Below are 23762 nucleotides of genomic sequence, written 5' to 3' on the forward strand. Positions count from 1 at the left end.
CTGCTGAGTTTACAGAGGTAATGGTACTATACTTTTTTCATTAGGGTATTGCCTGGGCCACAATCAAGGATCAGGGCTCCACTGTGGTTTGCAATCGCATAGCTAAAGAATACAGCACCTGCACCAAAGCGTTCACAATCTAATCCAGTGATACTCAGATTGAGGCTTGGTGGATGCAAGTGGTTCTTTAATGTGTCTCCTGTGCCTCTTTGCAGCACATATTAAACACCACGTGGTTTAATTATTAATCAATGTTATTAACAAATCAGGATGTTTTTTATTATGTTATTAACCAAATTGTAGTTGATAAAATAATAATACTTGGTCAGTCATTTTTCTATGAGAACAATATATGAGAGAAAACGAAACAATGAATTCATACCACTGTGGATCTTTTGGGTGCTGAAGGGCATCTTTGCAGTGGACAGTCGCTTTCAAGCTGGGGACTCTCAACTGCCTGTCCACCAGGGAGACAGAGGGAGATGCCACCAAAGAGCCCATAGTCAGCAAGGAGGAACAGACGAAAGGTAAAGAAAAAACTTGTCAGTGGGCCTGTCTTACTTCAGAAGGGCTCTGGGAGTATCAATGTCCACTTCAGAGTTCACTAGGGTTCCAGTGCAAGCCTCACTTTTCCCCTTTGACACCCTTCTTCTCTGACAACAGGGGCTCTACGGGCTGTCCTCTCTTCAGGGCTGGTGAAGCTCAACTTTCTGTTCCCTTCCCAGTGCTGTCTCCATCTGAATAGAATTCTCTCCTTCTAAGTCCTCCTCCAGTCTTGACATGATTTGCAGGTGTAGCAGAACAGGGCCACTCTAGCCCAAAAGCAGCTCTTTAAACCCTTCCAGGTTAGTGCAAGGCTTACATACCCTGTCACAGTCCCCCTCTAAGGAGAAGCTTATCATATGTCAAGAAATGAATCCTGACAATGATCTGTTTCAGTCTGCAGGATTTGTACACTCCATTGAAATATTGATGGATTTCCCAGCTCCCGGATTTCTTTAATCTAATTTTTAGAGATAACTGGAAGCTGGTTGAACATGGTTTTCACTTTACCTTTTAAAAACCACAGATTGGTAATATGCTGTTACTTGAGAGCATACTGTTTTGACGGAACATTAGATACATCAAGCATAAAAATACAGAATTATATTAAGATGATTGACTATGGTTTTGTGTGAATGTGAGAGAGAGAGAGAGAGAGAGAGAGAGAGTGTGTGTGTGTGTGGGGGGGGTATTTTACTTCGATGTATAGATCTAAAAAAGGTTTAATGCAGACTAAAACATGTCCTGATCCAGCACATCTTACTCAGGCAAAGTTCCCACTAACTACATTAGGTGAGCAGGAAGCCGGTCTGTCCCTCTTGTTGGTTTGGGAGAAAAATCTCACCTCAGGCATGAGGAAGCCTGCCATAGGCATCTTATCCTACAAAAAAAAGCAAACTCAAAATGAGATATTAAATAAGGCTCAAAAAACATATATATAAAAAACTGCGGGTGCTCAGACATTACAGTGATACATAGGGTGTAATGGACTACTAGCCCTTCAGCTCAACTTTGTTATATAAATATAAAAGAAATGTTACTCATGTAAATAGTGTATGGTAGTAAGAGTTTTAAAACCAACAATTTTGGCATTTAGTCATTTTAAATTTTTGATACAGCAACTGGACATTAGGATTTTATACGAGGGAAAGATAAAGAAGAGATATTTACAGTTCAGATTCCTATAATTGACATCATGCCATCGTGTATTAGAAATGCAGGGATTATGTAAAGGGTATGACAAGGGACGAAAAAAAATGTTTTCCATGCCAGAGCAATTTCTCAGTTAGAACATAAGAACGGCCGTATCGGGTCAGACCAAAAGGTCCATCTAGCCCAGTATCTGTCTACTGACAGTGGCCAATGCCAGGTGCCCCAGAAGGAGTGAACCTAACAGGCAATTATCAACTGATCTCTCCCCTGCCATCCATCTCCATCCTCTGAGGAACAGAGGCAAGGGACATCATTTCTTACCCATCCTGGCTAATAGCCATTTATGGACTTAACCACCATGAATTTAGCCAGTTCTCTTTTAAATGCTGTTGTAGTCCCAGCCTTCACAACCTCCTCAGGTAAGGAGTTCCACAAGTTGACTGTGCACTGCATGAAGAAGAACTTCCTTTTATCTGTTTTAAACCTGCTGCCTATTAATTTCATTTGGTGACCCCAAGTTCCTGTATTACGGGAATAAGTAAATAACTTTTCCTTATCCACTTTCTCCACATCACTCATGATTTTATATACACTTCTATCATATCCCCCCTTAGTCTCCTCTTTTCCAAGCTGAAGAGTCCTAGCCTCTTTAATCTTTCCTCATATGGGACTCTCTCCAAACCCCTAAACATTTTAGTTGCCCTTTTCTAAACCCTTTCTAGTGCCAGTATATCTGTACACAGTATTTGAGATGTGGGCATACCATGGATTTATATAAGGGCAATAATATATTCTCAGTCTTATTCTCTATTAAGAGGAAGCATTTATGCTCAGGATTATTTCTCCAGACTAATTTAGAACAACTGATAGGTACAGTATGGTACAGTATTTGCAATACCATTTTGCATCTGAGTTTAGGAATGTGGTGGCTGTTTTCAGACTAAGTTATTAGACACTAATTTGTAAAAGGCAGGATTAAAGAGGAACTGAGGCTGGTGTTGCATTTAAAGATTAATTTTCACAATAGGGCACATGTGATGAGGAACACTAAAAGCATTTGACTTCCTTGGACATTTGTACTGCCTCCCTTATTAAACGGAATGTGTGACTGACCAAATGCTTCTTTTCTCAATCAGTCCTCCAACGACATCTTACTCTTCCACTAACAGCATCAATCTGTTGCTACAAAAAAAACTAAATCGTGTATTATGGACATCAATACAGAGTCAAACATGACAAGCTATGTAAGGGACAAAATCCTTTCCTTCAAGGCAAACACCTGATAATGTATATCAATTAAAACAATTAATAAATTAATAGATTTTAAAATGTTTGCTGCATGATTTAGCCTCTGAAGAGGGAGGAGGCAAAGAAACTCTTTTTCGCATGCCATTAAGGACTGTGAAGTGCTTTGAGATCTACTGATGAAAAGCACTAATAATACCACCAAACTCTTAAATAACTATTTCAGATTCTGAACCAGTTTTATTGACAGAAGCAATGGTTAAGGCTACAATTTAATCATGATTATTTTTAGTAAAAGTCATGGACTGGTCACGGGCAAAACACAAAAAATTATGACCTCTGACCTGTCCATGATTTATACTAAAAATACACATGAATGAATCTGGGAAGGAAGGAGCGCTATGTGGGGCGGAATCCAGGGGCCCACTGGGAGGAGGGGCTGCTGCTGCTCCACCCATCCCAGGACCACTGAGTCCCTGGGGCCAGCCACATCGGCCGCTGCTCGGGCAGTCCCCGCGGCCAGCTGCCCAGGGCTGCCAGAGCAGCGGCTAGTGCAGCTAGCTGCGGGACCACCTGAGCAGCTGGCTGAAGAGCCGCTCCAGCAGTGGTCAATGTGCCTGTCCCCAGGGCAGATGTGCCTGACCCCAATGTGCCTGTCCACACTGGCCACTGCAGAAGCCATGGAAGTTGCAAGAAGTCACAGAATCCATAACAGACACAGAGCCCCAGCAATGGTCCATGGGCTAAAAGCCATAAAAACACAGTTTCCATTACACGTTATGCTAGCTGAGATTGGGTCTCAAAAGTAGAAACAAGTTTGAGCAAGAGCACTTCTCTGCATGCCCAGACATGCTGTAGTGTGTGGGAGAAACCTAACCAGGAGTACTAAGAAAGACCCTGCATATGAGAAGAGTCCCAAACACTCCATAAGAGTGGGAAGGCAAGCGAGAGACGTTTTACACCTTGATTTTTACACCATTTGCTCAATTAAGATATTATTTTCTTACGAATGGGGCACTGGTTTTCAGGCGCAAGAACCTCCTGAAGTGCCCCTGAGTAGGCTGTGTGATATATCCTCCCCTCAGAAATCCTTCCAGGAAAAATTCTCATGCTGCTGATTGAGCCTTTTCGTGGCAGTTACAGATTAGAGACGGGAATGTGGCCCCTGGCATGCTGGTGTGACTCAAAGCACCAGGGTCGGAGGTTTGCTGCAGCAGCGCCAGCTCACCCTCTCAGGCTCCTGAAAAAGCTCCGTATAGCAACTGTTAGTGTTGGCTCAATGTTTGCAGGGTTTCTCTATTGCAGGGGTGGAGGAGAGAGAGCATGCTAGAGAGCTGCTGTACCAAAGCAAACCAGAGGTTAGGGCCTCAATTCTCCACTGATTTCTCAGCTCAGAAGAGAATGAAGTTACAGGTTGAAATGAAGACACCACTACATGTAAATGAATAAGAATTAGGGCTGTCAAGCGACTAAAAAAAATTAATTGTGATTAATCGCACTGTTAAACAATAATAGAAAACTATTTATTTAAATATTTTTGGATGTTTTCTACATTTTCAAATACATTGATTTCAGTTACAACACAGAATACAAAGTGTACAGTGCTCACTTTATATTTTTATTACAAATATTTGCATTGTAAAGACAAGAAATAGTATTTTTCATGATAAAGAGATTACACTACAGTACTTTAAGGTGAATTGAAAGTTAACTTACAAATGTAGAATTGGGAACTAAAAAATAACTGCATTCAAAAATAAAACAATATAAAACTTTAGAGCCTACAAGTCCACTCAATCCTACCTCTTTGTTCAGCCAATAGCTAAGACTAACAGGTTTGTTAACATTTGGAGGAGATAATGCTGCCTGCTTCTTGTTTACAATGTCACCTGAAAGTGAGAACAGGCGTGCTGTAGCTGGCGTCGCAAGATATTATGTTCCAAATGCCCTAAAGATTCATATGTCCCTTCATGCTTCAACCACCATTCCGGAGGACATGTGTTCATGCTGATGACTGGTTCTGCTAGATAACGATCCAAAGCCGCATAGACTGATGCATGTTCATTTTCATCACTGAGTCAGATGCCACCAGATGCCATCAGTCACATCCTCCCAGACAATCATGAAGGAGAAATAATTCTGGTATATCTTAACCTAAGAGTTCTTGAGTTTGCAATGTTCTTTTGAAAATTTTTTGCCACAGAATTTCCTAGATTCTTTAAAAAGGAAACAAATGTAGTCATGTGCAACTGTAATGACATCCTGCATGCATCAGCAGCAGGGACTGAACCCAGAAAGCTCAGGTTCACATTAGAGACCTCTATCACTATCATTTCAGCTAAAAGAATAGCTGGTAGTAATAGCAGGTGATCATCAGCTGTGGATCAGTTACTAGCGAGGTACATGACATACACTGCCAGTTGTTTACACAACTGTTTGCTACACAGCGGTATAGTAGTGGCAGTCAGGATTCCAGGATTCTATTCCTAGCACAGAGGGAAGAGTGTGTCTTAGAAAGTAATTAAAACGAAGTTTGGCATCATAGCCAAGCACATAGATTTGACACATTTATTCTGAAAGGCAATGTTGCTACACAGATCAGTCATTCTATTCAGCCTGAATTCTATTCCCAAGTATACAAAAAGTGACATTACTCAACTTCTCAATTACCCTTCCTGCAAAATGGGAAGCAGTGTAACGGTCTACCTCTTCCGGTAGGAATAGGCAGCCTCTCTCAATAACAAATCATTGACGTTAATATTTCTGTTCACTTCACAATCAATGAAAGACTTGAACTGAGAACTTTTTTGGTTCTCAGCCATTGATACCCTCCCCTAAACTTAGAGGTATTTTGATGGGGGGAGGACAGGCAAGCAGCTCAACAAGGCATGAGAGTATGCAGGGTACGGCTGGAATAATAAACATTATGGAGCTGATGTAGAACAAGTTCTACTGAGTATTGTAAATAGTGATTTTCTGTGGTTTATAATATATCAAGCCTGGATAGATTTTCACAGGAACAGTGAAAGGCCTCAGATTTACCCTCAGCTCTGCCCCAACCCACCCTACTGCAACTTCCTGCTCTAAACCATGGATCTGTAAAAGTCGTTCTAAACAAAAGATCTGATCACTTTTAAACTGGTATGGCTACCTCATTTTTTAAAACAACTTTTATTACATTTGGGTTTTTTTATTTAAATGTAATCCAACTCAGAGACAAAGTACAGAAATAGTATTTCAGCCTGATTGGTTGAAGTTTAGCAAAGCTATAAACAAATTAAACAAAAGCACAATAATGGGAAGCGTTAGGTAGTCTTAACTGTGTGTTAACATATTTAACCTATAATTATTAATTATTTCTAGTGCAGTACCACCCAATAGCATCAGTCAGGATCAAGGCTCCATTTTGATATGCTCTGTAAAAACACAAAGGAAATGTCCCTCCTCCCTTGAAGAGTTTACAATCTCAGAAACATGTATATAGCTTTATATTTTATGATGTTGCACTTTTGTTTTAGGCTTTGTGTTTGTTTTGGACTTGATCCAACTCTTATTCAAGTCAACAGAAAAGATTACCTGATAGCTGTAATCGATACTGTCTATCAATCAATAAATAAAAATTTATCTTGTGTTAAAGACCTTTTTTCTTAAATTTGGAACACAATTAACTGAAAATATGAATGCAGTGCCCTTCTAAAACAAATTAAAAAGAAAATGAAGCAATGTATTATAAATGGAAGCTTTAGAGCTCAAATTGTCATATTGCTTTGTATTCAGAAACAAAATTCAAATGAACCATAAAGGATGCAGTTGAAACATTTGAAGATTTTTATCTCGGTATACTATCTAGCTAAAAACTAGTGAAAAACCTTTGAATCTTGTTCTAATAAAAAGTCCTTTTAAAATCAGTACAATTTGATTTTTCATCTATGAACACATTACAAAATGTTCAAGCTGAAAAGTATTTAGCTTCATTTATAAACTGAGTATTGAACAATATGAAACCATGTAAAAACTATTACAATATTAACCATATACTTGTGGTTCACTGTAACAATATGAATTTCCAATAATACTAAAAAGAGTATAGAGACTTAATAGAAAATATACTGTTGATTAGATTCCCTGATCCCCTACCTTCCATTTTCTTCTTGCTGATCCTCAAATCTCAGCTTCTCATTTGCATACTTCCAACAATTCCAAGCAGCCATAGTATTCAAAATGGCATTTCCTAGAAGCATTAATCTCCCATGCCAGACACACAGGAGCAAACCATCTAGGAACAGCTCAGCATATCCAGAGTACAGGCTTAAACAATACTGGTAGGGAAAAAACACGTTAAAACTCATTTGTTAAACAATTAAGATAAAATAAAAAATGGGGAATAAATAGATACTTTGATCATTTGCCAAATTCTCCCAATCAAAAGTGAGACTAGACTTCTTACATACATAGAATCATAGAACATGAGGTCTCTTCCAACCCTAAGGAAGTCATCTAGTCTAACCCCCTGCTCAAAGCAGGACCGACACCAACTAAATCATCCCAGTCAGGGCTCTGTCAAGGCAGGCCTTAAAAACCTCTAAGGATGGAGATTCCACCACCTCCCTAGGTAACACATTCCAGTGCTTCACCACTCTCCTAGTGAAATAGATTTTCTTAATATCTAAGCTAGACCTCCCCCACTGCTGTAGGGATATTTAAAGGTTTATATTAAACATGGTTTATGTGAGAAATGATTTATTGATTTATTGTTAATTAATACTTTAGAACTTAAGGTTTATGTTAGAAGTAAATTTGTAATGATTTATTGTTAGAAATAGCTGTGTCTGTGTGAAGCCAAAGAGATACTTTGTATAAAACTTGTTAAATGTCAATAGACTCTAAGTGCCTGTTCCCTAAGTGAAACTTTGTAGCTAAATTGGTCAATTGACTCAGCGCGCAAGCCGTCAATTGACTCTGTAAGCTGCTAAATTGGTCAACTGACTCAGCGCGCAAGCCGTCAATTGACCCTATGCCTCAGGCAAAACTGTATAATTACTACAAATAGAGACCCCCACCTCTGTAAATTCATTTTTATCTAAAGATAAAGAGTGTATGTGAATGAGTGCCTAGTTTAAATGATGAATGAATGGTTAGGGAGTTACCAGCCTGAAAAATTCAGTGTCGGCCGAAGAAGGTGTCAAGTGGAATCAACCAGATGACCCCCGGAGGGCGAACTGGAATCCACCCCAAGCACCTACAGAATGGAGCCAGCCACCTGCTGATTGATCAAGCAACAGCAGAATGAACAGAATGGAGCCAGTCACCTGCTGATTGATCAAGCAACAGCAGAATGAAACAACTCCCATAAACTAACATAGGGAAAAATCCCTATAAAACTGGACTCTAAAGACTGAGGACTTTGAGTCTATGGTTCTGCTGCCAGCCTCCAGGAGCATCAGGTGCACCTGACTCAGACTCGGCTCTACTCTTGTGTACGGGTACCTGGCCAGTATTCTGTCACAAGCAACTTTAGGCTGGTAACTATAATATCTATATAGAACCTGTATGAATGATTGTGTGAATGGATATATATATAAGTAATCCTAGGAATAAAACAACATTGTTTGCTGTTATCTTTTATTTTATTATGGTATTGACAATAAATGTGGCATCTTTGCCTTGTCCCCTTTAATAAGATCCTGCTCGTTTTTACTGGTCTAATATAATTGGTACAACACTGCAACTTGAGACCATTGCTTCTTGTTCTGTTATCTGCCACCACTGAAAATAGCTGAGGCTCCATCCTCTCTGGAGCCCCCTTTCAGATAAGTGAAAGCTACTATCAAATCTCCCCTCACTCTTCTCTTCTGCAGACTAAATAAACACAGTTCCCTCAGCCTCTCAAGTCATGTGCCCTAGCCCCCTAACCATTTTCGTTGCCCTCCGCTGGACTCTCTCCAATTTGTCCACATCCTTTCTGTAGTGTGGCACCCAAAACTGGACACAGTACTCCAAATTAGTCCTCAATGCTGAATAGAGGGAAATGATCATGTCCCTCGAGTTGCTGGCAATGACCCTACTTATACAGCCCAAAATGCTGTTAGCCTTTTTGGCAACAAGGGCACACTGTTAACTCATATCCAGCTTCGTGTCTACTGTAACCCCTAGGTCATTTTCTGCAGAACCGCTGCTTAGCCAGTTGGTCCTCAGCCTGTAGCAGCGCATGGGATTCTTCCTTCTAAGTGCAGGACTCCTTTCTCGTCCTTGTTGAACCTCATCAGATTTCTTTTGGCCCAATTCTCCAGTTTGTCTAGTTCGCTCTGGATCCCATCCTTACCCTCCAGTGTAACTACCTCTCCCCTCAACTTACTGTCATCCGTGAACTTGCTGGGGCGCAATCCATCCCACCATCCAGGTCATTAATGAAGACGTTGAACAAAACCGGCCCCAGGACCGACCTCTGGGGCATTCTGCTTGATACCATCTGCCAACTAGACATCAAGCCATAGATCACTACCCATTGAGCCAGGTGATCTAGCCAGCTTTCTATCCACCTTCTAGTCCATTCATCCAATCAATACTCATTTAACCTGCTGGCAAGAATACTGTGGGAGATCGTATGGAAAGCTTTGCTAAAGTCAAGATACATCATGTCCACCGCTTTCTCCATATCCACAGAGCCAGTTATCTCATTGTAGAAGGCAATCAGATTGGTCAGAAGAAACCAATATGATCGTCTAGGCTGACCTCCTGCACAACACAGGCCATAAAATCTCACCCACCTACTCCTAACCTATGTCTGAGCCACTGAAGTCCTCAAAACATGGTTTAAAGGATTCAAGGTACAGAGAATCCTCCAGTAAGTAAATCATGCCCCACACTGCAGAGGAAGGTGAAAAACTCCCAGGGCCTCTGCCAATCTGCCTTGGAGGAAAATTCCTTCCCAACCTCAAATATGACAATCAGCTAAGCTCTGAGCATGTGGGCAAGACTCACTAGCCAGACACCCAGGAAAGAATTCTCTGTGGTAACTCAGATCCCACCCCATCTAAAGTCTCATCACAGGCCATTTGGCATATTTACAACTAATAGTCAAAGATCAATTAATTGCCAAAATTAGGATCTCTCATCCCCTCCATAAACTTATCAAGCTTAGTCTTGAAGCCAGATATATGTCTTTTGCTCCCACTACTCCCCTTGGTGAATCCATGTTGACTGTTCCTGACCACCTTCCTCTCCTACAACTGCTTCAAAATGGATTCCTTGAGGACCTGCTCCATGATTTTTCAAGGGCCTAAGGTGAGGCTGTAGTTCCCTGGATTCTCCTTCTTCCCTTTTTTAAAGATGGGCACTATATGTGCCTTTTTCTAATCGTCCGGGACCTTCCCCAATCGCCATGAGTTTTCAAAAATAAAGGCCTATGGCTCTGCAATCACATCTGCCAACTCCCTCTGCACCTTCAGCTGCATTAGATCCAGCCTCATAGACTTGTGCATGTCCAGCTTTTCTAAATAGTCCGTAACCTGTTCTTTCACCAGTGAGGGCTGCTTACCTCCTTTGGGTGGAAGCAACTTAAAGGGGTACAGGATTTAGGTTGAGGAGAGGAAGAAATGCTATGGTTCAAACACATTGGACAAGTGCCCTTAATGAGAGGAAACTGGAAGACTTAAATATAGCCTCAAATTATATACACCAACCATTTACTACATTCTGGTTTGATGTGACAGTATAAGCCTCTATTTAAAATAAAAATAACTCATCTGTGCAACTTCTGCAAAATCTCATGATGACCTTCCAGTTAAAAGAATACTTCTTGGTAATAGAGCACAACCAAATGGTAACTGAAGAGGTTATATTTGTAAATGCCTCTATGAAAGCTGAATAAAAATAAAATGTCATTTCCTTCTTTAGTTTTTGAATTTCTATCAACAATTGCACATACCATTAAATATGTATGTACTAAAAAATACAGACCATGAGATCTGTATAAGTTTTTACCTAATTATTACACTAACTCAAAAATATTTTAATGCAATTAAATGCTGCCCACATTTTCAGGAATTAGGCCTTTCAGCTTCCCCCCTTCAACACATGTTCAAAGAATTTAGCGTTATTAGACTGTCATAAATGAGTTAAGGTTTCTGGCAGGCAGTCTGCTGTAATAGCTTTGAATTTCCCTTAAGTGCGTACCGTAGATGACTTATTTTAATAAGAATCATCACTACCCTGTGGCTCAGACAAAATCTAAACTCTTATTTCCTTTGTATCACCAACATGCTAAGTAAAGGGCAATTTTTCTTACCTGCAATATTTACTGAAGGTAAAGTTAAGATGCATTCTGAGATACATGTATTGACCATGTTTCTGATCTTAACTTTTAAAATATTAATTCCTTCTAAAGTAATGTAAGACCTTCTCCATGTTTACATCTACATGCTGTGTTTGATTTCTCTGTCAGAAAATCTACAGCAGCGTATTTTCTTTTTTATGAAGTCTTTTCTTGGATCTTTCTCAGGGACAATTCCAATTTCCTATGACAGAAAACATAACGGTATTTTAAAAATTATTCCAGTTCCATACTGCACTTATGATGGTCAAAGTATTTCTGTAATATTCATTAGATTTAGTGTAGAAAGTGCCAGAAGCAAGAGAAGGGTGATTTTCTTGTAATGTTTCCTGCACTGATTGTACTGTGAATCTACTTTCTGGTACTTTAGTGTAGAGCTGAATTGAATCAATCTTCCAAAAGAATGAGTGATTAGACTCATTTCAAATTGCTTATCAAAAAAGCAGTGTTCATTACTGATAGCTCAAGACAATGAAAGCACTAAAACAGGATTACAGATGGATTACACAGATTTACACTGAGGATCTGATATCAGAATATCATCTTGCCATTACAAATTGATGAATGAAGGTAGGTAACGTCTAAGGCTAGCATATTTCCTGTACCTATTTTGCCATTATAGTCCCACTCTGCATAAAAGCGAACAGAAAGGGAAAAGTTGTGCAAGGGGGAAGGTAGTGTTGCAGCATCTTCTTCACTGCACCAGCGCTGAAGAGAGGGGGAAGAGGACCTCAAATGAGGGGGCAGTTATTGCTAAGGGCCAAGCCTCATAGATCCCCTCCAGTCACATGGATGGTTCTCACTGAAGACTTTTCAGACCACCTCTGCACCTCTAAGAACAGCATCATGGTCAGCTTGTTTGTTGTGCCACATGTGGCTCCACTGCCACAGTTACGCTTTGACATTCCTGGTGACACTCAAGGTGGATGGAGACCTTGAAAGGTGAACTAGCACTCTTCAAGAGAGACAAAATTAATTCTCTAACAATGTTATACATTCTGGGGCTGTCTTGTTGACTGTCAATATAGCCAGCATGACATGCCACTTTGGCCTAGTTTACGCTAGAAAGGGTTTCTCGGTATAGCTATACCATTAAATCCTCGTAGTGGAGATTCTTGTCTACATGGTTAGTTAGTGTGTGCTAACTAGGGTATGAATGTACAGTACACTAGCTTGACATTCACTGACTGGCTGTGTGGACCCTGCTACTGTGCATAACGGAACTTTTAGTGAGTGGTAGCAGGGTCCATAAGGCCAGTCAGTACAGATCACACTAGCGCACTGTATATTCGCAGCCTTGCTTTCTATGCACTGACTAGCTGTGCAGTCAAGCCCGCAGCTTATCCTGGCATAGTTTATACCAGTTCCCAAACATCATAAGCTCTACTGGCGAAAGGACTCTTTCTTCGCCCTAGTTATTTTGCCAGAATAACTGTCCACATTAGGGTTTGTTTTTTGCCAATGTAAAAGTGTTGTAAAGAATCAGTTATACCAGCAAAAATGTCTAGTCTAGACCTGATCTTAAAGGCTTCTGCCAAACACATCCCTCCACCTTTTTTCCCCCAGAGAGATACTGTGATAGGATAAGGAAATGAAAAGATATCCGGTTCAGCTTTATTCCCCACTTTGTGTGGGCCTCTCACTCCATTACTGTGGAACTGAGGTGGCTTTGCTCCCCTGAGTACCATACACCACAGAGAATCACACAACAGTATTCATCCCATTCTAATGTCTAGTCTTTTAAGCTACTCCACACAGTTCATTTCAGTACAACAGAGAAAAACCTTCTTAATAGTGACAAAGAAAATGACAAGAAGCTACTAGGTACTTTCCATCCCCCAATCTGCCTTCATTCTATATTTTAAAGTCTCTACCACAACTGAGGGATATATATTATGGAAAACAGTTTAATTTAGGATTTCTATCCCATATGGTTATGAAGAAAATCTTGAAACTATGAACCAAGTGTAAATCAATATAGTGTTCATCTTCCTGAGCCTGTCTGTATACAGTCGAAGAACAATGTGAGGGTGAACTGCCCAATTTGTCTCAATCAGTTGCCACATTTGACACCCCAAAGATTACAGTTTGCATGTTAATATTGTTAGCTATTTCACTGTTGATCATGTTAGCAGATATACACCTAATATGCTTGTCCCACAATCATAAGCCACCCCCCATTTAACATGCTGAAACCCCAGGGCTATTTTACTGTTATTCATTTGCGTAACTAGAAAACTCAGTTTAAATGAGGCTTCCAAAAGAAGTTCCAGTTTGCTACAACAGAGTGCCACAGAATTCAGAAATCTTGCCACAGTTCACACATCGTGCCTTGTCTTCCCATTGATACATAAGCCATTTAAGCTGCTGTGGTCTGGCCTGACTTTAGTCTTAGATGCAGCTACATGCTGTGCACAAACTGGTACCTAGAAAGCATATGTGCTCATGAGATTAGAATCTGGTGCACTATATTCCAAATGTACATAGTTTTATTTCTGTAGATACACATTTTTGCAACTGCCAGTTTTAAACACAGGGTAGGTTAGATTCCAAAAATTAATACTGAGCGAAGATGGCGCACACGGGTACAATACTATTACATCCTGGATGTGATGTTTAATTGAGGTACTCCTAGCACTCCTAGACGCTTACACAGCAGCAGTAGCTAGAAACTCTTACCATCTTTGGCTGACCAGGAAGTTGCACCTCTTCCTATTAAATGTGGACTCAAGTATAGTGATCCATGTATTCCTCACTTCTAGGCAGAAATGGTGCCATGCACTGCACCTAGGAATGAGAACATTCAAGCTGATGCAACATGCAGCACTTTTTACTAAGCAATACATGAAGAAGGCTCACCAGAAGTCAGTGTAGTGTGAAGGACCAGGATTGGTCCATTACCAGATTCAATCTGAGGCCTGGAACTTGATTTTCATGGTGATCACGTGGAGTGGACTATCTCTCTGTGACCTGACATGACATCCAGAGTCATCATCAGGATACTGGAGTGAGCAGTGCCAGCGCATGATTCACTTTTGCAGCAATTGGCCACAGTGTGAAGTATTCTGCAGAATGGGCACTCATCTGACATCTGTTAAATGAAACTTGCATTTCACTTATCTGCAAAAGGTTCCTGTCACATAATACAGGTGTTAAAAAATAGCCCCGCTTCACCTCCTTTAAGACAGCAATTAGTATAATTTTTTTAAGACTATGCATACTGTCATTTGAGGAAAGAATGCACAATATAGTCTCAGATTGCCTCAGGCGATTTTGTCAGGCACTCACATATATATGCAATGGACACATATATACACAAGACAAACAGACAGAGCTGAATCATGATGAATGTAAAAGATATGGGGAAACTTCCCACATATGGATATTATTTCCTTAGATAGAGGAGGACTGAAACGTGAAAGATTCTTTCAGTTCTATGCTTGCAATGAGGAAAAAGTTGTTAAAATAGGGAAAAGAAGGTAGACAATATTCCATACCTCAAGTTTCACATATCTTCCCTGTTCCAGTTGGTCCTGGTTTTCTGCTCTATTAGAGCAACTATCCACTTCAGTGAATAGCACATTCTGTTGGCCAAGCCGCTTATAAAACACAATATTTTTTCAGCTGTGATGCTTGATTTTTAATATTTTCCTATTCATACACAGCACATTAAGAATGCTATTAAGAATGTACCACTACAGAAAAACAAATTACCTAAAGGCATAAGCTTTAGAAAGCAAACATTGTCAGCCCTCTGCAATACAGCAAGAGCACCAGTGCATCTGGAATAGGGAAAGGAAGGGAACATGACATTGTATTTTTCTAAAGGATGTTTTTTATTTATTTAAACCAAACATTTAATGTACCTTACACACAGCAACAGAAGGCTCATGAGTCTACATCGCTCATTCAAACTGAAAGTGTGTAACTGCACAGAAAACAATGTTTAAATCATTCCAAAAACTACATACGATGACATGGAATAAATAGCCAGAATCCTGTTATCCTTGTACACTAAGTATATTTGTGATACAAAACTGATGCATGTCTACATAGAGGTGTGCCTAAATTTACTTAAATTGTTTTTAAACTGATTTGAATTAAACCTGTACAACATGAGTGTAGGCTTAAGATCATGTTCACTTATTGTCAAAAAAGGGGGGGGGGGAATCTATTACTAGAGTTTTAAAAAAATCCATTTGTTTATTTCATAGAGATGAATAGGAAAATTTACATGGTGCAGAGAGGGAATTAAACCACTTATTTCTGCAGAAATGAATATTTTATTTAACAGATTTTTCAGCCCATATGGTTGGAAAGGCAACCTTCTGAAAATATACTGACATTATACTGTCTTTCTGAGTGCAGAGAGTTGTTCTAGTGCCTCTGTTGCTGCTCAGAGCTTCCCTAGCAGCAGCCGCATGAAGCTAAGTATGCTGTAATTCAGGGCAGCAGTGAAATTAACAACTGCCAGTTTCATTTTGTTCCCCTTCTGAAAAGCAACAATGGTCTTGGTTTACAGAATAAGCATTTGCTAACATGATCATAGCAGGTATCACGTTTTTCCTGTATTTAGAATACAGTATTCCCAACCCCAAAGGTTCAAAAAAATGGTAAGTTTTTTTTTTTAATATAAATATTAAACATGTTTTTGGACTGTCTTGTGATTTTTTTTAGCTCCCTCTGCTCCCCAAAATTGACAGGCTCTAATATGAGTAGAAGGGATGAGAAAAAAGTTCCCCCATTTTAACAGCCACTGAGCTCCACCCACAAAACAAAGTCTTGGGATAGCACTTTGGTAGGAAACCCAGTAACCTCCCCAACAACTGGATGAGGGCTGGACTTTTGACTAGAGCCCTTTCACCTCACTGGTGCCACTCCCCCTCCATAAACATCCTCTCATTGTACTAAACCCAGCCAAGGCTACTTCTGCCCCCGATCCCTGTCCTCAGATGCAACTGGACTAGCCAGGGTTGATGTACACCAGCCCGTGTCCCAGTCACGTGAGCTTGGAAAAGAAAAACTCCTGCGTGAATCTAGGCTGGGAACTAAAGGTATGTCTGCACTGCAGAATTAACTCAGGTGATCCACACTCAAGTCTGAACACCTGAATTGGCCTAGCCTAGTTGTTAGCAACCACACAGCAAAGCCACATCAGAGTTACTCTGTCCTCATTGGGGCTGTGCTCATCCTTGTATTTTGCTAGAACTTCTGGGGACACATCTCACAGCAATCTGTGCTGCAAGAAGCTGAGCTGCTTCATGTTTCTTTCACAGTGAATTGCAGGAGAACTTACCTGTCCCAGGCACACAGAGGAATCGTGGGAAGGTACTGGAGGACTATCAGCACTCATGAGACTAAGTCTGTGTCCCCAAGTGAAAGTGGCACTGAACTCTAGGCTACATATCCAGACAGACCAGTTAGCCCAGGTTTAAAGCATCACTAAACACCGGTGACAGGGTTTCATATCGCACAGACACAGGGTTAAGGACAACACCCAAATTAAGCGCAGTGAAGACATGTACAGACTCAACTGGAAGGAGCAGACAAAAAGCAGCTGCAGCACGGATCTCTGCACACTGATGTCAGACTGCTACTTACTACCTTCCATACCACTTATTCCTTCCCTCACTCTTTCTCCCCTCCTCCATTCACCTTCTCTCTCCCTCACTTCAGTGTCACCTGTCCCTTCTTTTAGCTAACCTTGATTAAGAAATTAAAACACAAAAAACAAAAGAGCTCACATTACATAGATTAAAAACTAGCTAACTGACAGGTCTCAAATGTAATGGGAAATGGGAAATCACCATTGAATGGGTGAGGTTTTTTGTAAGGGCTCACAGGGATAAGTTCTTGATCCTGTGCTATTTAAAAACTTTTATCAATGACCTAGAAGAAAACAATTACTTATAAAACTGGCAAATGACACAAAGATCAGAAGAATGGCATAATGTAGAGGACACATCACTAATACAGAGTGATCTGGATGCAGGTAAACTACGTGTGTTTTAATGCAGCAAATGTACAGTCATAACTAGGAACAAAGTATGCAGACCATACTTACAGGATAAGGGACTCCATCCTGAGAAGCAGTGACTGAAAAACACTCAGGGTTCATGGTGGATAATCAGCTGAACATAAGCTCCCAGTGAGAAGCTTTGGGCAAAAGGGCTAATGCGATTCTTGGATATATAAACAGGGAATATAAAGTAGGAAACATTAACTCAGTATGTGTCTTCTCTGAAGGCTGTAAACTTTTTGGGGCAGGAACTTCCTTTTACTAGCACAATGCAAGCCTCAGTCTCATTGGGTCTCTACACTTTAGTATGTAACTACTTAGATTCACCTAAGAAATTTAAAATAACTCAAACAGGGCAACACAACATGCCAATATTTCATGGATCTGGCCAATGTTTTGTTAATAGTCCTTCCTTGTTATCTTTTATAGGCTTGGGTTGCCCTAAAAGGACACTATAAATCCATACAGTCATAGTCTCCCTTCATGTAACAATGCAGTATTCAGTGCAATAAACCATATCCACTGAAGAGGACAAGAGTATATTTTATATCCAGTAAAACAACAGATAAATAGTGATCTCCAAAAATTCAAACTCACTATACATTTTTTAAATCTGATCAGAACAAGTCAACTTAGGGAAAGTGTGCAGTACATTTTCAAGCTCTTACCAAACCAGAATTAAAAGAAAGCATGTTCACAGCAAGTCTGCATCCTTGAAACTTCAGGAAATAATTCAGTACCAATACTTTCAGGACTAGTAAGAGGTTTCCCTTTCTACTCAAGAAATAGGAAAAGAAAAACAGTAACTAGATTTTAGAAAATATTGTCCCCAGGTTTCCTGCACATTTCACCAAATTCACTGAAACAGAAGTAAATTTATTGTAAGATTAAAATATTTTAATCAATGTTTAAGAGGCTATTTAAAAATGTGCAAAGCTATGCAGTGAATAGGTAACTAAAGTTAAATGTGTTTAAAAGATGAAGTTGTTTTATAAAAGCTCCACACTGCATATAAAATTAAATTTCAGTGGCATAAACATTAAAATAAAAATCAAACCCAGAAATTTGTTACGCTCTACTCAAGAATAATCAGAGAAAAGGGCTGCTCTTCCCACTTGGACAATAAAAGTATATAATATGGAGACAAAGTTTGACAAAGCTAAAAACTAGTATTCCCACAAATCAGAAATAATAGCTATAAGAATTGAATATCCACAATCAAGGAGACAAATCATTTTTAATCTGCTATTAAAGATTTGTTTCTCTGATAACCTAAACATTTCATTAAGCTACTTCCACAGATGAAAGTTGTGTAACAGTCAGCAAAGATGATAAAAACTGGAAAAAAAAAATCACTGAAATCTGCTCAGTAAAATAAGAGTACACCATCAGGATCACTGGAGAATGAGCTAGCTTATTCTTCTACACTATAGAGGAATGTGTGTTGCTGTGTTAGAGCAGAAGTGAGCCCTAAAAACATACATGCATAAGGGGTGGGGGGGCAGTTCTAATTTTCCTATGGTGAATCTTGTGTCTATATTTTATGTCCTGATGGTACTAAAATCAAAAGAAAAGACCAAGGCACAAAACTTGCATTAGAAAGCAATTACTGTCATTTATACCAAACACAAAAGACACTTTCTAAAATGACAGTAACCTCAAAAATTTACAACATCCAGTATCTTCATTAAGCATCATTATCCTCTGAACACACTTTTGTGTTTGCTTGTTTACCAGTAATGTCTGGATGTTTTAATTACCCCACTACTCTCTTCACCATTTGTCAATTATCTTTAACAAATACAAAAACATGCCTTTAGCATGTTCAACTCCTACACCCCTAGTGATCTAAGATGAGCACTAGAATTCTGCCATTTGAAATATATACAGCCTTTTGCTTCCAGCCAAATAATGTACATTCAGAATAATTTAAAATTTCCTAAATGCTCCAGATCGTCACTCTCATCAGCTTTGCCACATAAAATACCGATAATCACAAAAAAAAAAGGTGTTTGGATTACATTTAAATATTCCTCCACACTCCGCAAATCATCTTTATCTGGTCAACAGCCATAGTACATAGCATAGTAGCTATGACCCCTACATTTGAGGTGGTGTGATCAAAGGAGGTCTGGCCAGACTTGGAAAAACATTTCCACTGAGAATGGACATACTGCCTGTCAAAAGGTTATTCCCACTGCGTACAGGGAGCAGCTCATATTACTCCAGTGTAACATGAAAGTGCAAAATCTAGCCGTAGTAATCCACATACATGTTTTTCTTTCCAAAAGGGCATATGGGAGACACTGACTAGAACAGAACATCCGTATTATCATTTGAAGGGGGAAAAAAAAAGTTTCCCTAATCAATCCAGCTATGAGAATCAGACACTACTTTAAAAAAAAAAATCACTTTTAAAATGTTGCCCTTTAATTTGGAAACTATTTTCTTTGTTACTTTTTTCCTCTTTTACTTTTAAAAAGATCAGACTTTCCCTTCTGCAGAAGACAAAACTTTGGAGGCGTAAATCTTAATGTCAATGACAGGAAGGCTTTGGTGAACCATTACCATAAATCTGACAAACGCTAATTTGATGGGTGGCTGTATCTGTCTGCTGCAAGGCCAGTCTAGACAGTCTATTGAGAAATCCTAAAACACAACTGTTTGTTCCCTGTAACACCATCTGGATATGGCAATAAGAGCCGACCCAGTGCCATTCACACATGGATCAAAGCACATGCTAATGCCATCATGAAGTCATACACATAAAAAATTCAATCTGAGAACTCTAAGCAATTTTCCTAAGTCCTCAGTGAAGAAACCTCAGACTTAGCTTGAGTCGAGCTAAGGGGGAGAGGGTGGAAAAAGAGAACAGAATATTTAATGAGCTTGGCCTTCCAGAGGAATGTTAGGCCACCCATTGTATTGGAAAAGGCTCATGTCACACTTCAGTCATGGCACCCATCAGGGAGCCCCTTTACAAAAATTGATCTGAGGACTTTTGTAATTACCTGTTTTGAACAGAAACAATACCCAGAAATATGAGAGGGGTTCCAAGGTGTAAATCTTACATTTTATTATATCAGACTGAGCTGGTAGAATTTTCAATATTGCAGACAATATTGAAAACCTCTCTCTCATTAAATTGCACTGTGGCATCAGATCAAAGCATCAAGGGCCCCCTATTGAACTTCTCTAAATATTACAAACATAAGAGCAAGTCTGGCTGTGCAGAAACTAGAAACAAAGCCAATTTTCTTTCTACTTCCCCTCCACCCCCACCCAAAATGCAACGTCCTACAATTTAGCTTCAAATTTTATTTAAAAATAAAAGCTAAATATCCATGTTGCAAAACCGAAGTTCATAAAACTTGATCTCCATAAACACTTAAAGCATAATTAACTGTTCTTTGCATGCCTCACCTCAGCAACACATTTTCTAGAATGTTGTTGTTAATATCTGACTGCCTTTCATCAGAACTTTTAAAAAAAAAAATTCTAGGCCGGATTTTTTATTTTTTTTTAACATGCATAGCATTTTGCAACAATTCTAACAAATTGTAGAAAAATTATGTTAGGCTTTGTAATAGAATTAGATATCAGATATGCCATATTTTTCCGATGAAGGATCTGCTGATACTAAGATAAGCTTCCAAAAAAATTATGCATTTTGATCATTCTGAAGACTTGGGGTGCAGTGTTTCGTTTAACTTCGCCTTTTTGATTAAGCTTATAAACGACACATTCTACAGCAAACGGTTTTGAGTATTTCTGAGAAAGTTACATTATAAATCTAGCATGCTGTTAAGTTACACTGTCATTTGGGAACAGGAGCAACATTTTTTTTTCATTTTGATGTAGATAATATTAAAAATGTGGCTCCCATTCATGTATTTGATATATACAAGACAGGTGATTCTTTCACATATAAAATGTATAATTTATTAAGCAAGCATACTACTCTAGTTTATTGTAAAATATAAGTTGTATCTTCATAAGTGTGGAGATGAGCAACACTCACTTCTGTAATCACTAATAGTTACTAATTTCTTGCACGTATTTAACTATCAGTATTCCCAAATGTAGCATTTTAAGTTTGTCAGTTAAAAGCTTTTATTATTTATCTGTGAACACACAAAATTAAAGTCATATTTATTGGGCCATATACTTACTGTTTCACTGCAAAATTGTTGCAACAATGCAGACTTTATAATCAATTCTTACAGTATCTACTAAGTCCTTCAGACCATTATTCCCCTGTGCTCCTTTGCAAACAAGATACCGAAGCAAAACACCAAGCAGTTAAACATATTTTTTGCAAAGAACTTGAGGTACAATTTCAAAAAAATAAATTGGTCAGAGGACAACCTTACCAAATTTTAATATCCACCCTTCAAATTTAATTATGTAGAAAAACACTGTACATTTGAACACTTTGTATATTCTGTGGTATGTTAAATTTGGAACACTACTAAAAAGAGTGAATATTTCTCTTAATTTAATAAAATCTTTAAAAGAGACCTTGAAAGAACAAAATAAATCAGTAGGTAGGGACACTTGTATATTGCACTGTAGAAACTTTCAGCTAACAGTGTGCAAATTACAAGGGTCTGTTCTACTACTATTTTTTTTAAAAGTGATACATAAAAAACACAGTTTCACCCCCATTCAAGATGGTGACTATTCAAGAAAGTGAATCTTGCCAAGAGACTAGCACAGAGCACAAAACAAGTGATCACTGACTCTCTCATAGGTTTGCTAGGGAACAAATAAAGAGGCTTATTTATAAAGATTCCCTGATCTTGAAGAAAGAGCCAAGATGTACTCCCAGTACTGAGTTGGGACTCTCAAGACTAGTAAATTGTGAATCAAATTTTAATAGCAAAGAAATGTTTCAATGGGGGTGCGGGGAAGAGAAGACAACTGTTAGAGGAAGGTCCTGTGCATCACTACCAACAGAAGTTGCAATAGAAACTAGTAAAAAGTAACCTTTAAAGGGGAAAAAATAAAACAAGATCGAGAAAAGATGAGGAAACGACTACACCCCCAATGCTTTCTTTCATTTAACATGAAGCCTTATTTATAACTAATTATAGAACATTAAACTAGCTCTACACTTTCAGCATGGTTAAATCACACTATATATACACACCTGAGGCATCCATACATACTCCAATACATTAACACCAGCACTCTTTTTTCTTCAATACTGATAATTGTTTTTAAGTGACTGAGCTAATTCTACTTAAAACAATACAGTATCACTATAATCGAGTTCCAGAAACAGAATAGATGTGAAGGATATGTTAAACAGAGTTCAAAGCTAAAAAACTCTGATATTTCAGCAGTTACAAGACTGCAGTAGAACAGCATTGCCATCTACTGACCAGTTTCATTGTAAAAACCTTCCATAATCAAGCCAGAGTTAGGTCTAATCTAAGAATGCATAAAATCTATGTGAGCTCTTCTAATTACCACTTAAGGAAAAACTGAGTCATAACAAAAAACATCTTTAAAAATGTAAATTAATAGATTCTCATGCAATATATTTGTGTCAGTAACAAAATATGCTATTAGCTTCTCACCTACACACAATAAAAAAAGTAAAAAAGGGAACAGTTTAATTAGTTTTGTAAATATACATATGCAACTTCCTGAAAATTAAAGGTTTTTTTTAAACTCTTCTGTAGTTTGTAGATATTAATAGCAGATTTTAGTGTCACCTGAGGATCTATTAACTTTATATATAAACATATGTATGTGATTATCCAAAATATCTGCCCAATTCTATAAGTAAGGAAAATAAAGAATATACATTTAAAATGATAAAGTAAAATCTCATTTTGTCAAATAAAGGACATTTGTTCCATCATTTTTACTTCTTGGTAAATGCACAGACACCAACTTTCTCTTAGGAAACAAAATAAATCCCATTATAGAAGCCAGTAGAAACGGTACATTGTTTAATTAAAGGAATAACAAAAAGACTTTTTGCCATGCCTATTTCATTTCAGTCATAGCTTTGATAAACATAATATGGAATGACAAAAACAAGCATAGCAAAACATTTATCCACAAAGAGAGAAGTCTACAGGACAGAAGAATTGTGCCCTCTTGGTCAGTTTTCTGGGACATCTGAAAAGCCCACCCCAATCATGACAGAGGCGCTATATCTATTAAATCACAGATTTAGTCAAAAAGGTTGTTTTTCCCCCCACTGACCCACAGAGACTATCATTTAGCAAAACACAAAAAAGAGGATACCAGCCAACAAACACTACTTGAAACAGAGGGCAATGAAGTGGTTCGCTTTAATGAAAGACTTTTCCTTTTCTATAAAATTCTACTGTAAAAACTGAAAACTTCTTTAATGCACAGAAAGAGAGACAAATGTGTGCTATGTCATTAAGAAAAAAAATATATCAACACTGCACAGGGCACAAACCACCACGTAACTACTTTCAGTTATGT

At 38.6% G+C, this 23762-nt stretch overlaps 1 protein-coding gene across 8 annotated transcripts in view; it reads right to left on the bottom strand.

Moving 5' to 3' along the window:
* ARL15 (ADP ribosylation factor like GTPase 15) overlaps positions 1–23762 on the bottom strand; it is a 369916-nt gene that overhangs the window by 262166 nt on the left and 83988 nt on the right. The window contains exons 2-3 of one of the 8 annotated variants that reach the window (XM_050947136.1): positions 14132–14363; positions 13952–14059 (exon numbers count right to left, since the gene is read on the bottom strand). The exons of the other annotated variants lie outside the window; for them this stretch is intronic. Of the exons in view, the coding sequence (XP_050803093.1) occupies positions 13952–13954 (3 nt within the window). The 5' untranslated portion in view covers positions 13955–14059; positions 14132–14363. The remainder of the gene's footprint in view (positions 1–13951; positions 14060–14131; positions 14364–23762) is intronic. 8 annotated transcript variants of the gene reach the window in all.

The sequence above is a fragment of the Gopherus flavomarginatus genome, chromosome 3, assembly GCF_025201925.1.
Source record: "Gopherus flavomarginatus isolate rGopFla2 chromosome 3, rGopFla2.mat.asm, whole genome shotgun sequence".
NCBI lineage: Eukaryota > Metazoa > Chordata > Testudines > Testudinidae > Gopherus > Gopherus flavomarginatus.